Source organism: Gymnoscopelus microlampas (genome assembly GCF_963454915.1).
Source record: "Gymnoscopelus microlampas genome assembly, chromosome: 6".
Classification (NCBI taxonomy): domain Eukaryota; kingdom Metazoa; phylum Chordata; class Actinopteri; order Myctophiformes; family Myctophidae; genus Gymnoscopelus; species Gymnoscopelus microlampas.
Genome location: NC_139943.1, coordinates 24,224,903 through 24,241,524, shown reverse-complemented (window position 1 = coordinate 24,241,524; position 16,622 = coordinate 24,224,903). Strand labels below are relative to the sequence as shown.

Below are 16,622 nucleotides of genomic sequence, written 5' to 3'. Positions count from 1 at the left end.
TTTTGCAGATTTTTTTTATTGCTTTTGTAAGATGCCAGTACTTTTGTACTTTTATACTCAAGTACAATTTTGTACTTGAGTACAGCCTAGGCCTCTCACTCACCAGTATCTTATTAGAGTCATTGAGACGTCCTTTTAGTGCCAGGTTCAAGTCTCCTATGCTAGCTGTGATGAACTTGGCCTCTGAGATGATGGCTGAAGCCTCATCCAAACCCTCCTTGCGGATCTTCCAATTCTTATCCCCGATCTTAGACACCAGGTCTGACGTGATCTTATCACTGACAGAGACGAGAGAGAGACAGAGGGAGAAGAGGGATTGAGTTATATTAACGTCAATACTTTCTGAAGCTCCTTCCAACTTAAAAAGCATAACAACAATCTGTGATCACCATCAGCCACAGGTGGCCAAAATGTAGGCGAGGAATTCAGAAAAATAGCCGATCTACAAGCTTAATGCGAGGTGTTTTGTGTAGAGCTAAAAGAGGATGGGACCAAGTACCGACCCCTGGAGGACCCCGGTCAATGAAGTATATACGGTTTAAGTGGTTAGTGAGCAATTGAAGCATGATGTAACCAGCCTCCATTTCATTTCTATTCGTTGTGAATATGCTAGATATTAGTCACCTGATGTCTGTTCTTGGCAGGAGATCCATGATATCCTTCGCTCCTCCTCCTCCGCCATCGTCTTCTGCTTCCTCCCCTTCATCATCGCCGTCCTCCTCCCCTCCTCCTCCTCCTCCGCCGCCTCCTCCCTTCTTGGTGCCTCTGAATGCGGCTGGGGGAGTCTGGCCCTTCATCTGTGGGCAACACGCAGTCAGTAAACAGTTGCTAAAGAAATATAACCAATGTTCTGACCATGTTAATTAGCCGATGAAGGTTTTAATTTGTTAAACTTTCCAACCGGGAACCTGCCATCAACCATGACCAACTAAGACCACTTATGTCTACACCAAGCTTAACATGAAGATTCTACCAGCTAGCACAGACCTTCTCAAACTCTGTGTCTATTTGAGCCAGCAGGGCAGGTTTTTCGTCTTCAAAGAACATTCTTAGTGGAGCTCCCATGTAAAGGTACATGACCCCAAGGAGGGCGATGGCTGCCGTTCGCACAGCGGGGTTGGTAGCTCCCAGAGCCGTCTTCACGTTGTTGATGAATGCTTTGACATTGATGCTGGAGAGTAGAAGAGAATAGAGATGAGATACTGTACATAGATTTGGCTGAGGAGAATGTAGAATATTTTTCATTTATTTTGAACATACTAAAGAATAAATTAGAAAAGACAAGGGATATAAAAGGAAAAAAATAAATGAAGACAGCAACAAATGTATCATTAAATTATATTCCATGTTTTATTGTTTCTGTTTAAGTTGTTTGTATCTTGTTTTTGTTGTTGAAAAATGTATTCATTTAAAAACATGATTGTATTTCGATATAATAAAAACAATTGATAACAAAAAAAAAATGATATTCCATGTTCGAAAAAGGATTAGGAAGAAGTTTTGAGAAAACTACTGAAAACATTTATATACATTGTCTCTAACATATTTGTTAGAACTTTTGTCTATATTGAGATGCCCAAAATAGAGATGCCGGGATTAATGCAGTTAAACACAGGTCCAAGGAATGACTGTTACAAGCAATACTGCGAGCGATATTTTACCCAGCAAAGCCAAACTCCTTCATGGCATTAGCCAGCCAGTTGAGTGCTTCTGCTTGGTTCTTAGGGTTCTTCTGGGCAAAGACCATCGACACCACCTGAAAAATCATACATGCAGGAAAATTAGTCTGGACCTTCTGTCAAGCATTTTGTAGAATCGGCCTCAGGTCTTAACACTTTTTTTTATAATTTCAACCCTTGTCGAATTACGAACAGATTAGGAGCTAAAAATGTTCGAAGATTTGCTGCTCCATTCACTTCAATGTTAAAATTCAAACGGACAAACAATTCACTTTGTTTTTTGGTTTAAAACTACTGGTTTTGAGCTATATTGAAACATCAAACAACACATGTCAACGAGGTCAAAATGACCTCGTTGACATTTGTGAAACCACACCTGAATCTCATCTGTGATTAGAAACCATCTGGGGATCAATCATACTGGAGGAAAAAAATCTGTGGCTACGCGAACAGGTACCAAAATCATGGCAAAACCCTGGCAGTAGGGGTGTGCCGATATATCGTCCCGCGATATATCGCGATACGTTTTCGCGACGATATGTATCGTTTTGGGGGAAAAAAAATGTTTTTGAAAAAAAAAAAAAACATGTTTTTTTTTCGGGTCAGGTGTCATACTATTTGGATTCAAAACGGCTATTGTAGCTGAAAAGCTACAAGTTTGCATGTCTGAATAATGCAAAAACAGAATTATTTGTTTGCATTTTCTTTTTTTCTCCCCCATTTATTTTCATAATAAAAAAAGTGCGTATCGTATCGTATCGAAATCGTATCGAAGTTGTGAGCCAAATATCGTATCGTATCGTTTCGTGAAATTAGTGTATCGGCACACCCCTACCTGGCAGACAACAGCAAAAAATCTGAAAAAACTCTGGCAGGCAATGTGTTAATGGGTTAAGTGTCAATGGATTTTTTTTTATGAGAAAATGTCTTCATGAACCAGAGGACATGGCTTTGACCTGATGTTAGCACTTTGGTACTCTATAGACATGCAATTCAACCTGTTCAGCAGTCCATGGCAGGGAGCAGGCCTCTCCTATAGCAGTCAGGCCTATCTTGGCATTTCCTCCGCATTTGACGTCTCCCACCTTGTCCACCAGTCCATCCAACACCACAAAGGCTGAGGTCTTGGAAAACTTTCCTCTCTGGGCTATTAGACCCACAATATGGAGTTTCATCTGCATCACCTGCACAAATACAGAAGAACAGGTCATCACCATCAACCCTCCTGCCATCATATCATCGCTGACGGGTGGAACCTCGTATCTCCAAAACTGTTCCTTTTAAAAAAAAGATATAAAAAAAACAAGTTTGAAATAGCCGATCTACAAGCTCACAATGCAACACGTTGTGATCTTGTAGATCAACATAAAATGTTGAAACATGGAGATACAAGGTTTCTGCCGACAGCAACAATAAAATAATTATGATACTAGCTGTGGGGTAGACATTACAGTGTTTAAGCAAGAGTCAGCACTGAGTCCCATCCATGGCATTACTATACAGTGTAGATTGCAGTTTGTGAGGTTGCTTTTTGCAGAAAGCAAATTGACCAAGAGATACTTATTAACATACAAGGCTGATATCAGATACGTCTCACCCCTAGTGTTGTGTGGTTCACGAAAGATTATTTCAAAAATAACTAGTTCTGTTAGTTTAACAAAATGAGTAAACCACTTCTTGAAAATATCCATTAATTATCCATTAGAGTTGATGAGATCAGAGAAAACATTCTAGTTTTGAGAGTAGACAGACTTGTACTTGAGGTCACGTGATCATAGGTGCTGGTTTTCTGTATTATATTGATTCTGACTATATTTCATTATGTGTTGGCATTGTCAGTCAGCCAACATTTAGCAGAGAAGTAGCAGCATGAACGTACGTTTTATCTGGCGTATGCCTCTTTAAATGTATATCTATGAGGGAAAGTCTAATATTAGTGCAAACAAAGCACAAAGATTTTCTTTGTTCACCAGGGACATGATCTTCCAATAACGGGCTCCTGAATAATGGCTCCACCTACTCACCAGCCATGGTGAAAACTCACCAGCAGTCTAGAAGCTGATCATTTGAAACCCAGAATGCCAACTGGTGTTATCGCATGCGTTACCATGGCGACTGTTGCCACCCGGGTTGCAAGAGTGAGGGATTGTTGCCATAGCGACTGTCAGTTACCTGGAAGTTGGTCTCCTTCCAGCCTGGTTTTTTAGCCAGCATTCTGACTAAGGCCTGGCAGGGCATGTCAGCTTTATCCATAGTCTCCACCGCCTACACCACAAAACAATAACACACATTAACATTGATAGTATTCAGATATAGATTACAATCATCCTTCCGAAACGTATCTGTGTTAGTCAGCCTGTAGCAGTAAAATGTAATCATAGTGGTTCTACAATGTGATGTAGTCTGACGTGAGGTAGTGAAACGAGGACACATTACCCTCTGGAACTCCTCCATGCTGGCCAGTCTCTCCTTCCAGTTGCCAGAGTCCAGCTGCTGTAGACAGACTGCAGGGAGGACGGCCGCTGCCCTCTCCTCACACACCTCCGGCTGAAACACGGACACACTATAACTCAGCTGGGCGGAATACAAATGTGTGGATGGCTTTGCGCACAGAGGTTGTTGTGGTCCAACTGTTGGGGGAAACCCCAGCATGCACACTCACCGCCAGTTCCAACTCGGCCACCTCTTTGGTCTCAGATGATTTCTTGCCTTTACCACTAGGGGCAGCAGCTGGTTTGCCTTTCTTAGGTGGACCTCCCGATGCCTGCAGATAGTGGCACGCACACACATACACACGGTTGGCTTTAACACACTAAAACCGGGAAAGCATCTGTGTCATTTTAGATTTCGGCTTTGGCTATTCAAAAATAGCAGATATACAGGCTCACAGCGCGTCACTTCGTGCCGCACTGCGAGCCTGTACATCTGCTATTTTTTAAGTACTCTATAAATAGGAGAAGAACCGTGTGGCTCTACATCTCCAGCATGTTGATCCTCAGTGTGGTCTCTGGGTCTCACCTTGGGAGCAGCAGCAGCGGGGGCTTTTCTGGGAGGACCGGAGGCTTTGGGCGGAGCTTCCGCAGCGGGTGGGGCCTTGGTGACAGCCTTCTTCTCTCCTCCTCCTCCAGCCTTCTTCGCTCCTGGAAGCTCCACTTTATCAGCGGACTCCTTGATCTGTTACCATGGAAACAAAGAGACTGTTAGATAACTGGCTCAGAGTTGGGTTTCCTCCCTCCATCTTCATCTCAATGGTTTATCAGCATCAGACAGAATTCCATCTTTCCCGCTCCTACTTCCAACTTTACTTCCGATACTATATTTACTTGTCCGTTTATCTTTCGGTCTCTCCTCACCTTATCCAGTTTGAGCTTATCCAGGTCGGCGAGGAAAGGGTTAACGGCCTTCTCCCCCACCACCTTCATGGCCGTGCCCAAAGCTTCAAAGGCAGCATCTCGGACCTCTGGGGCAGAGTCATTCACTTGCTGGCCAGGTGAAAAGGGGCAGACATTGAGAGGAAAGGAAAATGGGAAAAGAAAAGCAAAGAAAGCATTATCATTTAGACTTTTAATTTATTTTCTCAATTAATTTGACTCCACAGTGGAATGTCCACGACCCATTTAACTCTTCAGTGGGATGTCCATGATAGTTTAGAGGGGAAGTCTGAGGAATAGCTTGAAACGAAAGGTCACGTCATTTTTATTAAATAAAATAATGGGAGCCATTTGTTGTGCAGATATTTCTGCTCTAATCTACTATAGTTTAGTCTACCTTGAGAAAGGCAGCACAGAAAGGTTTGAGAATGCTCTTCGGCAGAGTGGCCTGCGTGCAGTGTCGAAAAGATCTGGCCAGGAAGAGAGAGGCCTGCTGCTTAATGGAAGGGTTCTTATTGTCCATAACTCCCAGGACGTCCTCTGAGATGGTTTGGAGATTGGTCTGGAAGATAAGAGCAACAATAACCATTAGTCCACACATTAATCCACTCATGTCACTTAACAGCATTGACTCTAGAGGAGATGATCTGGAGGCATCGATCGTAGCAAAGATTTCCTGTGTCAGATTGTGGAAGGAGTTCTGGAACAGCCAATTCAATTCTCACTATATATTCTTTCATCTATCACAGCCAGGGTATGACCTGAAAGGACACTGAGAACAATGTTTATGCTTACAGTAAGGAAGACTGCGTCAATGGCCTCTTGCAGGGCCTGCACGACCTGAGGTTTCTTCTCCTTGAATTTCTCAAGAATTGTCGGCACTATCTGAGAAGATAAACAGATCACAATTCAGAGTTAGTTTGACGCAATTGTTGTGTTCATTGGGCACACATTATCATTATTATTATTATTATAAACTGCTAATTTTAGACCCTATGCCACAGAGATACGACAACCTGCTTATTCTGTTTATTTTAAAATAAAAATCACTTCAGTTGGGTCTTTCTCAAGTGCTGGCACAGCATGAAATTCTATTTTGGAAAACATCTCTGACTTTTATAATGAATAGCACAATGTCTTGAGGGGGCTCTGTACCATTGACAATAGCTGCCAGATTTATTGCATTGTCGATACAGGAATTCTAAAGAGCTACTTGTTAATGGTGGCTTCTAATTAGAAAATTAGCACTAATGGTGTTTAATGTTTCCATGACCTGTGTGGTTAAAGTCCATCAAGAAGCAAAATAAATAACATTTAGCAATGTCAATTTGACTTACAAGTCCTGCATATGTTCCAAACTTCTTCCTGAGCCCTGAAGCCAGAGCAGCGACACACTTAGCTGCGAGTGTCACAAGCATCACATTGGCATCTTTGCCCACCACCTAGGACACAAGGTCAACCGGTTAGTTGTGGATGTCTCAGTCTCAGTGCAGTAAGTTACGTGTCAGCAGTTCAGTACAGTCTGTTTCATATGATTCAGTTAGATTTCACTCCACAGATCGATACCTTTACACAGGGACCCAAGTATTAAGAGTCTACCTTTTCTCATTAAATGCTCTATTGTGGAGATTAAAAGAGCATGGAGATATTTAGTTAACTATGCATCAATAGTAAACCAGATCTGCACCTTCTTCAGTGCTCTGACCAGGTCTCCATATTCTCCATTCTCCAGTTTAGGATTCTTGGTCAGAGTTTCCACAGCTTCGAGGGCTTCCTTCCTCTCTTGCCATTTCTTAGCTTCCTGTAGAGACAAAGACAAGACAGGTCCTTTAATCATCCTATATATTGTACTCAGACTCAATAGAGAAGTTCATACAGCTCGATAACCATACTATTTTATCGTAGAAGTCTTTGGGGAGCTTGGCGAGGATTTCTACTGGCTCCAACAGATCGTAGGGATCCACCACCACTGCCGATTCTTCATCCTCCTCATCTGGTATAGAAGAGGAAAGAGGAGAGAAGAGAGCGGGGAGGAGAACTCTTGACGTCAGACTGACAAGTCTTGTACTCAGCCAATGAGCCAGATGGCCTAAGAACTTGCATTTAAAAAGCAAAAATCTCTCATAAACGTAAGTGTAGGATGTAGTTTAGCTGGATAAACAACATCATCCTCATCCCCTTGAGTATGATGTTTGAACAAACACTTTTATGCCCTATAGCTTTCTTGTTCAACCTACCATCACACTCATCCCCTCCTTGGGCTTGTTGCTGTTCAAATTTGGCCTTCATGTCTTGCTGAGAGCGGAGGAATCTCGACTGTTTTGGAGCGGAGGAAGGCAACTTCCCCCATTCCTCTTCCAACTCCTTCAACTAGAGGGACAGAAAATAAATGTTGTTAAGTTAACTAGACGGAAAACACATTTTAGCTTAAAATATAAAGTGTGAGAGTGTGTCCTACCTGAACAGCGTTAATACCCTGTAGTGGAGGTCTCAGTGCATCTCTGATCCACTTGTAAATCTCCACAGCCAGCAGCTTAGCTTCGTCTCTCACTGCCTTCTCTCTGGATTCAAACTGCTTGGGCAAGACCTTCACCACTGGCTTCAATGTCACTATCTTGGATCCAAACTCACTGGAGGGACGACAACCATAACAGATGGTAAGACATACAATACTCCAGGGTGGACAGACACCAGTTTAATACATTTTCAAATAAGATAATAGAAGGTAATACAGTAATCAAATAAGGCATTTTCTACTTTGAGTATATACTGTACACTACATAGAACATATATTCTATAGCACATGCTATAATTAAGCAATAATACACAAAGGGGTGTCATATACCATGATTATAACACAGCTACAGGTGTTGTTGCCTTAAAAGCCAGTAGCTGTGGTATAATCCTGATATCACAGCCTTGAGTGATACTAGTGCTTTGATAACAGTTAACAAATTTAAACAAAACGCATTATGGTTGCCAACTAAAACCTCTCATGCATCAGCATAACATAATAATGGTTTATCGATTTTTGACTATATAGCATCAGAACTTCTATTAGTTACTATGGGGAGGTTTCCAATGTGACAGTGTTATAATACTAAAGTATGTAGCAGTTACAGCAATAGACATTATACCATATTATTAGTAGTAGTTGGACTAACCTGAGAGCCTTTCTCAGTGTTTCAATGCAGGTAACAACTATCTTAGGGTTCTTGTTTTCCAAGCCTTTGAGGAGCTCTTCTTGAACCACTTCCGCTTTCTCCATCTCAATGTACATCAGACAGATGTCCATGCCCAGGTCCTTAGCCCGCTGCTTGGGTTGGTTGAACACCTTACTCACCACACCTGACACCACCTCTCCTGCCGTCCTACAATGGAGACGAAAGACATCAAAACATCGTAATAAACTAGTGTCCAGTGTACATTTGACAACATATACTGTATAGGACACCCATACTATGAGCGATTGTTGGTCTTAGGATTTGTTAAATCCTTGGGAGCGGGGACGTTTAGCTGATAAAATCAACGTAAAGACATCTACCTCACTTGCTGTCCTGAGGTCAACAAGAATACAATTCCATGAATGAACCAATGTTTTTGTCACAATTGGAAGGGAACGTTGTCCCCATAGAGATTAAACCATAGAGACGATAGAGATGTCAATCTCTATCGTCATGTCCCAATTCTGATGTCATGATGTCATGTCCCAATTCTATAATGGTACCATATAATAGCCATGTTATGAGAGTCCTGTTCTGAACTTGCTCGAATTGGAACCTATGGTGAAAGTCTAAATCATTGTATTTTTCAGTAGTTTTCAGTGTGTGTGTGTGTGTGTGTGTGTGTGTGTGTGTGTGTGTGTGTGTGTGTGTGTGTGTGTGTGTGTGTGTGTGTGTGTGTGTGTGTGTGTGTGTGAGAGAGAGACTCCTATGGTAGGCTGAGGGTGCAAGTGTAGTTGGTACCTGTCTCTATGTAAGTTTATCAAAAACTATATTGTTGCTGCCCATATTGTAGAGGTCAACTGTAAACAGTACCCAGGTAAGATGGTGGATAGTTATCCCATTTTTGATGACCTAATGTTGCAGTTTATGTTCCGTTCCGTATCTATACCCTCCTTGGGTTGTCAAAAGTATTGAGATTGCATGTTTAAAACAATATAGATAGCTATTAAAAAAAGAAATAAACTGACCTAAATTACTTTTACAACCCAAGGCTTAACAGATTAAACAACACGGAAGACAACTCAACTAATCCCAGACCCGTGGGTGTATCACATGACTAACACTGATGGCGGTAGTGGTAGTGGATGTAAACAAAGAAACAAAACCAGCCAGAGGCATGTTGAGTGATTCATTAGTCATGATGGCGAGTCTATAACTTAAGTTGGTTAAAAAAGAAACCGTAGGTGTTGTTCGGCAATATTTTGCCTATGAGGCGGATGCACAATGAAAGGCAAAATATTTGCAAACGGTGGTTCAGATTAATGGTGACAACAACCATAACCCAGAGGGAACATGATGCAACACATTCTCACAGATCTCTTCAAAGACAACAGATCTCTTCAAAGACGTGTGAAGCAATGTTGCATTAATAAGTGTCAAGTTAATGTCATTAATGAAAATGCAAGTGGCTTTACTGGCTTATGATGCTGAGATGTGATGATGAGTTTCTCCTGAGTGAGGCAAGCTGTAATAGACGGCTATTGTTTTATCTAGGAGCATGACTGTTAGCTAAGCTGGTCAGCTTGTGCATTGTTCAGTTAACGTTACAGACACAAGTCAAGTGAATCATGTTGTACAGCAGCATGCATGCAGTGAGTGACAGCTGTGGTTAAATAACAAGTGCATCCACAATCACTTTGACTTTGTCCTCATCATCTCAGTCCCCAACATGCTATTTGCTTAAAGCATTAAACTCAAAACTCCGACTGTGTGCCATGCCAGGGGGAAAAAAAACAGATCTCCAAGTTGACGACATGTCACAGTTCTAGTCGGCACGTGCCACCATTGTGTGACAGAGTATACATTAGGCATTATTGTCCCACATACTACAAAAGAATGCTTTAACAGGCAGTGGCCAGAAAAATGCATGTGCGAACTGGGCCTTGTGCAAATGCATTAAGTTGACTGATCTAACGTTTCTCCTCTGTCTGTTTATCCTTTATACAAGGTAAACCCAGTGACACAACTGTACTACATTTAAAATGGAAAAACTGAAGTTACTATACATACATGTGGCAGTTATGTCCGTTTTTGTTCACAATGATGTTCTTGTTTTATTGTATTTATCCTTCATTTTAGATTATTTTAGCTGTGGTATCGAAAGTGTTATCGACTATAGTTCTTTCATACCAGGCAGTATGATATCAAAGTTAAATTTTTTACATTGTGACAACCCTAGTACCTCTTGATTGAGTTTAATGGGAACGCGGGAAGAGCTTCAATATCAGTTTTGTATTTTACTTACAATTTAGCAAATCAACATAAATGACACCACACTATTTCACAAGGACAAACATAGCACGTATACGTAGACATGTAACCGAATAAAGACAAGATAAAGTAGGAACACTGAGGCCCAGCAGGGTTACACAGAAGTCTGCTGTGTCAACTGTCAGACAGCGCAAGAGCAGCTAACAACTGAAGTGTTCTATTAACTGTAATATGTATCTTCGTAGAAAACCGGTTGGGCCTCTCAGGCTCAGACTTACTTACTTTCAGATTTCAAATTTGTACACATGATCTATTGTATGTTATTGACCATATCATATAATGGCTTCCATTTGTACTCCATGTACTTAAGATAAATGCTTATACTGTTTCACATGGCCTTTGAGCATTTGCGTATACATGGAGCACTGTTGACTGTATTTATGCTTACAAATAGCATCTAACTTGATCATGGCATTGTTCTAATTTCAATTAATTTATACAAGGAACATACCACATCAAGTTATCTAGTTAATTGTCTCAAAAATCGAATTAATGCAGTCGAATTACTCATGCCTGTCGCGACACAAACAGGTGACACAATAAGACTCTCACTCTTACACATTACACGCTATTATCAGCATACAGGAGCAGGCTGCTCCTCTTAAATAACCATCAGTCAAATATCAAGTTACTCTGCCTGTACATGAGGAGAACTCTACCACATTCGATAGACCCGAGAGAGAGGAAGAAGAGACCGGAGCTTTTACTGATAGACAAGACGTCCATCATGGTCATCTATCATTTATTGGAGCTGGGATGTAACACTATCTTTAAAATCCACAAGACAATAGTCTTAACTAGGGATGGGTATCGTTAAGATTTTATTGATTCCGGTTGTGATTTTAATTAAACAAAAGCATCATCTGTCCCTATAAACAACTTTTGCATCAGTAATTGTCAACTTCAACTTTAAGAAATGTAATTAATATTACCCTCTCATACATTTATTCTATGACGACACAATGGAAAGCAAGCAGCTTGCTGTACGCATTATAGGAGAAATACTGGACACTTAAATGATTAGGAATGTATTGATTACGGTCTATTCCTTAATTTGTATGGGTACACAAAGTTCAAGGTTCAAGTTTATTAGTGTCCCCGAGGGGCAATTTGGTTTGCAGCATATAGCATCAGGTGCAGTACAACAATAATAAAACAGACAGTAAAAACAGTACAAAACAGAACAGTAAAACATCCATAGCCGGTACATAGAGTTCACATTAGGTCATAAAGAGCAAAGTGTAAGGTGCTATTCAGTCAGTGCAGTGTACATGTCCATTGAAAAGAATACGTGGACAGCAAGGAGACTGCTCGGTGCACGTATTAACTAAAGGCTAGTTCATACTTGGAACCTCATTTTGATACCCAACCTTATTCTGACGCCACTGTAAAGACAGTCAACACTATCAGTCGTGTATGCATTCTCTGTGTAAGCCAACCACTACATTAATAATAAAAAGGTAATTACTGTACACTAGATGCCATTAATACTATTCATTTACTTACTTGCCAGCTGAATGTGCACGCTCTATGAATGCCAGAGCAGCTTCCAGACCTTTGAGCTGGGCCACAGCATTAGATTCGGTGACAAACTTCTTAATCAGTCCCAAGTACTTGCCCCATTCGGGACTTTTTTCATCTATTATCCTCTGAAACAGCTTCAGAGCTTCTTCATATCCATTCAGACGAGCTTTCCAGACCTGGTTAAGGAAAGTGAGAGGGACAAAAGAAATATAAAAAGGGTTTAAATTAGCTCTTCCAGTTTGTACTTGAGAAGGTAGAGGGATGTGACCTATATTCATAATGGCTGCATGTCAAAACACATACTGTGTTTCAAACCCCCAGTCTGATTTGACAAAGGCAAAGAGGTTTGACAGCAGGCAATTTGTTGTTGGGTTTCACTTTATAGAATCATGGTTAGTGAGAATGCCAGACATGGCTATACTGCATTATCAAAAGTACATTGTAGTCAGACAGCCATTAGGCATTTAGGAGGAAAAAGACATCTGCTGCTGAACCCTTTCCTCCAATACTCATGCATGCACAGTGTGTTCAAGGGGACTGTCACTGGTAGACTCCAGGTTCACATTCATGTTTAGTCCCATATTCATGTATAGTTGTCTCCGCCAGAGGTGGAGAGTATGTTTTCGTTCTTGTCCTTCCATGTGTCCGTCCGTCTCAGCCAAGCTAACATTGGTCAAGCTTCACGTGACACGTGACAATATGTTGTCACCAATGCTTTTGATTGGCTAGCGAGACGCATGACGAAATAGAAACCTATAAATAGGTGTCTTCTTCAAAAAATCATTTATATTTTTTGAAGTGAGCTTCCAGCCAAGCTAACATTGGTCAAGTGACACGTGACAATATGTATTATAAATAGGTAAGACAGGATTAATCAGGAACAGTACTGGCGGAGACCTGTGCTCCGAGAAGCACATTTTCTAGTTCTGTATGTTTTCAGATCTTATCTTTATGTAAAGCTGCATTATCATGAAGTCACAGTATAGTACCTTGAAAATTAAGCATGACAGTCACACAAGTCTTGTTTGTCACTCCTCCCAGTCCACATTTCCACCATTCCATTTGCATGCTCACACAGTTTAAGCACACTATATCAGACCTGTTCTATACATGTTTAACTTTTAGTCTAGGAAATACTCCAAAGTGACACACTCACCTTGTGTTCACATTTCTGGTCGATAGGAAGCTTCATCCACTCGCTGTCGTCCCCCATGGTGGCCAATCTGGGGGCGGGCTTCCCCTCAGGAACTCAACAACTGGAAAGACAGCAACAGGAAAATTGGATGCAAGCATTACATTATTAGTTAAAACCTCTCCAAGGCTCACCATCTTAACATACAGCACCCTTTAATCCAGAAAGTAGCTGACTATCCTTACCATATTAATATTCATCCATCAAGAAAAACCTACGGCTAAACAAAAGCAGCATATTTGCCAACTATTATTGCAACTTTCTATGGACACTGACATACAACTCCTGGTCCCGGGGCTGTGGTAATCACATAAAATGAAAAGTCTTCATCACTCAATAATATAAATCCAGGCATAATAATAATCAGTGCATAATGCATGCACATGAAGTCGAAACGGAATAAAACAGCATGATTTTGTGAGGGAGGAAATTAAGTCTACGAACTGTAAAAAAAGTACCATTAGAGCAAGTTAAGTCTCTGGGCCACAGAGTCTGTACACGCTACAATAGGGCAGGACACTCGGTGTTCAGCTGGAAAAGTGCCTTTGGGGTTTAGCCTAGTAACACTTTAAAAGCTCCAATAAAAATCATGTTCTTTTGGGTGGTTAATGTGTTTTTGGAGCTTAACCATGAAAACACTGGTTTCTTGGACTCTGCATATCTCTAAATCATGAATACGTATATTTAAAACCAAAATATGGTTTTCAGATGAGCACTAACTGGTTTGTCTTTGATGAGGCTTTGATTGTGTGATAGCACAGCACACAGTGTTCCCTGAGTCAAACCAGTTTTCAGTGTGTGCAGCTCATCTGAAAACCAGATTTTGGTTGTAAGAAACAATGTTTCAGAGATATGCAGACTAGAGTGCACAAATTACAAAACCAGTGTTTTCATGGCTATCCTTCAAAAATACATAAAAGGCCAATATGCTCCTCCGTCCGAAAAAAAACTGCTGTTATCGGACGAGCTTTCCAAACTAGTTCAGACAGTCAGGACATCTGGGGGTGCAGGAGTTCTGAGAAGAAGTTCTGAGACCGCCCATAAGAAGTTCTGAATGATGTCAATTTGTAGTTATCACCCCCCCCCCCCCCGTTTCTGGAGGGAGCATGTATTGGCCTCAACCCTACAAAAACATGCTTTTTGTTGAGTATGGGTCTTTAAACTTTGGAACGGCACAAAAGCCATTCTCCCCATTAACTACTTCCATAGTGCTGAAGTAGCTCAGGTCCATAGCGTTAGAAGGAGTTCTCTCCTTCTAACGCAATGGACCAGAGCTAGTGCCGAAGAAGCTGCTGCAGTCTGCAGTCACTCACACACATTTCAAAGAACAAACCTGCAATTGTGCCTTTAGAAAATCTCATCCACCTCACATCCAGACTACAATTTGGCTCTGATTTAGATTCAAACAGTGCTTCACATGTTACAGCCTGGGAACCACACGGGTACATTCTGCATCTCAACCTGAGACCCTTGACCTTCAAAACATACAAATGTCTATAGAAAAATACCAAAGATCCTGCTTATTAATGTACCCAATTGTCTAAGTTGATGTGCCACAATATGTACATCACACAGAGGGCGTTACAAATCGCCTTGCACCTGCTGTATTAGAAACACAAGATGAACCCCACAATGCAAAATGGCAAATGTGCAATATTCAAAATGCACTACTTTGGCAATACTGTCAAATGCATGCACAACACTATGCAGTGCACATCCAAACAGGGCTGCACTCCATCGGCCATTACAGTTACACTTGACTACAGTAATGTAGGTTAACGTTAGCTAACCTCATATTTACCATAACGTATCAACCTCTATGTAGGTAGGCCAAGTATCACAGTATAGTGGAGACTTGCACACTGGCTGGTTTGACTACCTCAACTTTGCTAGTTAACAGCACAGCTAGTTAACAGCTAAACCCACACTGAGTTAGTTGACCTAGCGTTAGCCGCAGCTAGCAACACAGTCAGGCCACACTGTGTGCAGGTTCACTCCGCCCGAGAACGCCTCAATAATTATAATAATAAAATAAAATACATTTCCAGCTCATGTTGGGGACAGAAAGAGGGACAATGCAACGCCAAGTGCAAGTGCACGCAAACCAGACGGTGTGGCGACGGTTTGCATCATTCAAAAGGCAGCTATAACGTTAGCTAGATGGTTTTAGCGTTAGCTCCTAACAACACAAACACACCCAGCAGGGCCTGACAACGCAGCACTACAACCAGCCCGCTGATCATAGAGCCGACGAAACCTTCATAAAAAAGCATTATATTCCAGATTGTTTTTGTTTTGTTTACCTGCGTGCGTATCTGCGAGAGAAACGATGCTGACAGGGTGTTTAGATGGCGCTGATGTTGGATCATCTCAACCGTCTGAAGAGTCTGTAACGCCTCTAAGGGCGGAGAGGCGGAGGAAAGCTGCGCCTGCCAAAAATAGCCGATTTACAAGCTGAAAACGCACAGCGGCGCCACGCGTTGATAGCTTGTAGATCTGTTCTTTTTTTGTGCAATTAAGCAACACACCGCCGTGCTACTGAAGGGGCGGTGTGTGTGTGTGTGTGTGTGTGTGTGTGTGTGTGTGTGTGTGTGTGTGTGTGTGTGTGTGTGTGTGTGTGTGTGTGTGTGTGTGTGTGTGTGTGCGCGCGCGTGTGTGTGTGTGTGCGCGCGTGTGTGTGTTATAGATATATCTAGAATAGATCTAGAATAGATATATCTAGATCTATCTATATCACAGACAATTAAATATTGTATAAATCCAATAATATTTTCGTTTTTATTGTATTTTATTTATTTGTATATTGATTGATTGAATACTTTATTAACAGTTCGCAAATGGTACAGTGATACGATTACAATGATGTTAAAAGGATAACACAAAAAGCCCTGAGGTCTTGTTTCCATTGTGGTCCTGTGTATACAATTCATCGAGACATTTAAAGACATACGATAATATAGCCTACAATAACATGATACAGGTCATCATCAACACTAGTAGCAATAAAAACGTATAGCCTACAGTACACAGTTCAGGTGTTAAGCTTAGACTTTATACTTTTTTGAGAAAACACTTTTTTAAAACGTTATATTTCTTAAGCTTTTTTTCAGCAGAGTAGACAGAAGAAAATATAATTTCAACATATCAGTTCAAACTAAAGATAACGTAATTGATAGTGACAACAGATACCCATACACATGTATTTATAAATGCTCTCCAAATATAACAAAAAAGGAAGGCCAAATACTACAACATTTGGTTTCTGATCAGCAAAATTGCTGGAATGGATAATATGATATGTTATGTAGCTAAAATTAAGAGAAGGTTCAAGGATGACATAAAATATGAGGCAGGAAAAAGA

The 16,622-nt window shown here is 41.1% G+C and overlaps 1 protein-coding gene across 3 annotated transcripts in view; it reads right to left on the bottom strand.

Annotated features, from left to right (window-relative positions):
* Positions 1 to 15,655, bottom strand: part of ckap5 (cytoskeleton associated protein 5) — a 35,251-nt gene extending 19,596 nt beyond the window's left edge. For all 3 annotated transcript variants that reach the window (XM_084061003.1, XM_084061004.1, XM_084061005.1), the window contains exons 1-21: positions 15,565 to 15,655; positions 13,226 to 13,325; positions 12,052 to 12,245; positions 8,215 to 8,421; positions 7,509 to 7,680; positions 7,288 to 7,420; positions 6,943 to 7,043; positions 6,738 to 6,851; positions 6,388 to 6,492; positions 5,846 to 5,935; positions 5,448 to 5,612; positions 5,033 to 5,161; positions 4,698 to 4,853; positions 4,342 to 4,443; positions 4,116 to 4,226; positions 3,852 to 3,944; positions 2,678 to 2,863; positions 1,662 to 1,756; positions 988 to 1,171; positions 625 to 797; positions 104 to 278 (exon numbers count right to left, since the gene is read on the bottom strand). In XM_084061003.1, the coding sequence (XP_083917129.1) occupies positions 104 to 278; positions 625 to 797; positions 988 to 1,171; positions 1,662 to 1,756; positions 2,678 to 2,863; positions 3,852 to 3,944; positions 4,116 to 4,226; positions 4,342 to 4,443; positions 4,698 to 4,853; positions 5,033 to 5,161; positions 5,448 to 5,612; positions 5,846 to 5,935; positions 6,388 to 6,492; positions 6,738 to 6,851; positions 6,943 to 7,043; positions 7,288 to 7,420; positions 7,509 to 7,680; positions 8,215 to 8,421; positions 12,052 to 12,245; positions 13,226 to 13,282 (2,742 nt within the window). In that variant the 5' untranslated portion in view covers positions 13,283 to 13,325; positions 15,565 to 15,655. The remainder of the gene's footprint in view (positions 1 to 103; positions 279 to 624; positions 798 to 987; positions 1,172 to 1,661; positions 1,757 to 2,677; positions 2,864 to 3,851; positions 3,945 to 4,115; positions 4,227 to 4,341; positions 4,444 to 4,697; positions 4,854 to 5,032; positions 5,162 to 5,447; positions 5,613 to 5,845; positions 5,936 to 6,387; positions 6,493 to 6,737; positions 6,852 to 6,942; positions 7,044 to 7,287; positions 7,421 to 7,508; positions 7,681 to 8,214; positions 8,422 to 12,051; positions 12,246 to 13,225; positions 13,326 to 15,564) is intronic.
* Between the last annotated feature and the right edge of the window lie 967 nt (positions 15,656 to 16,622).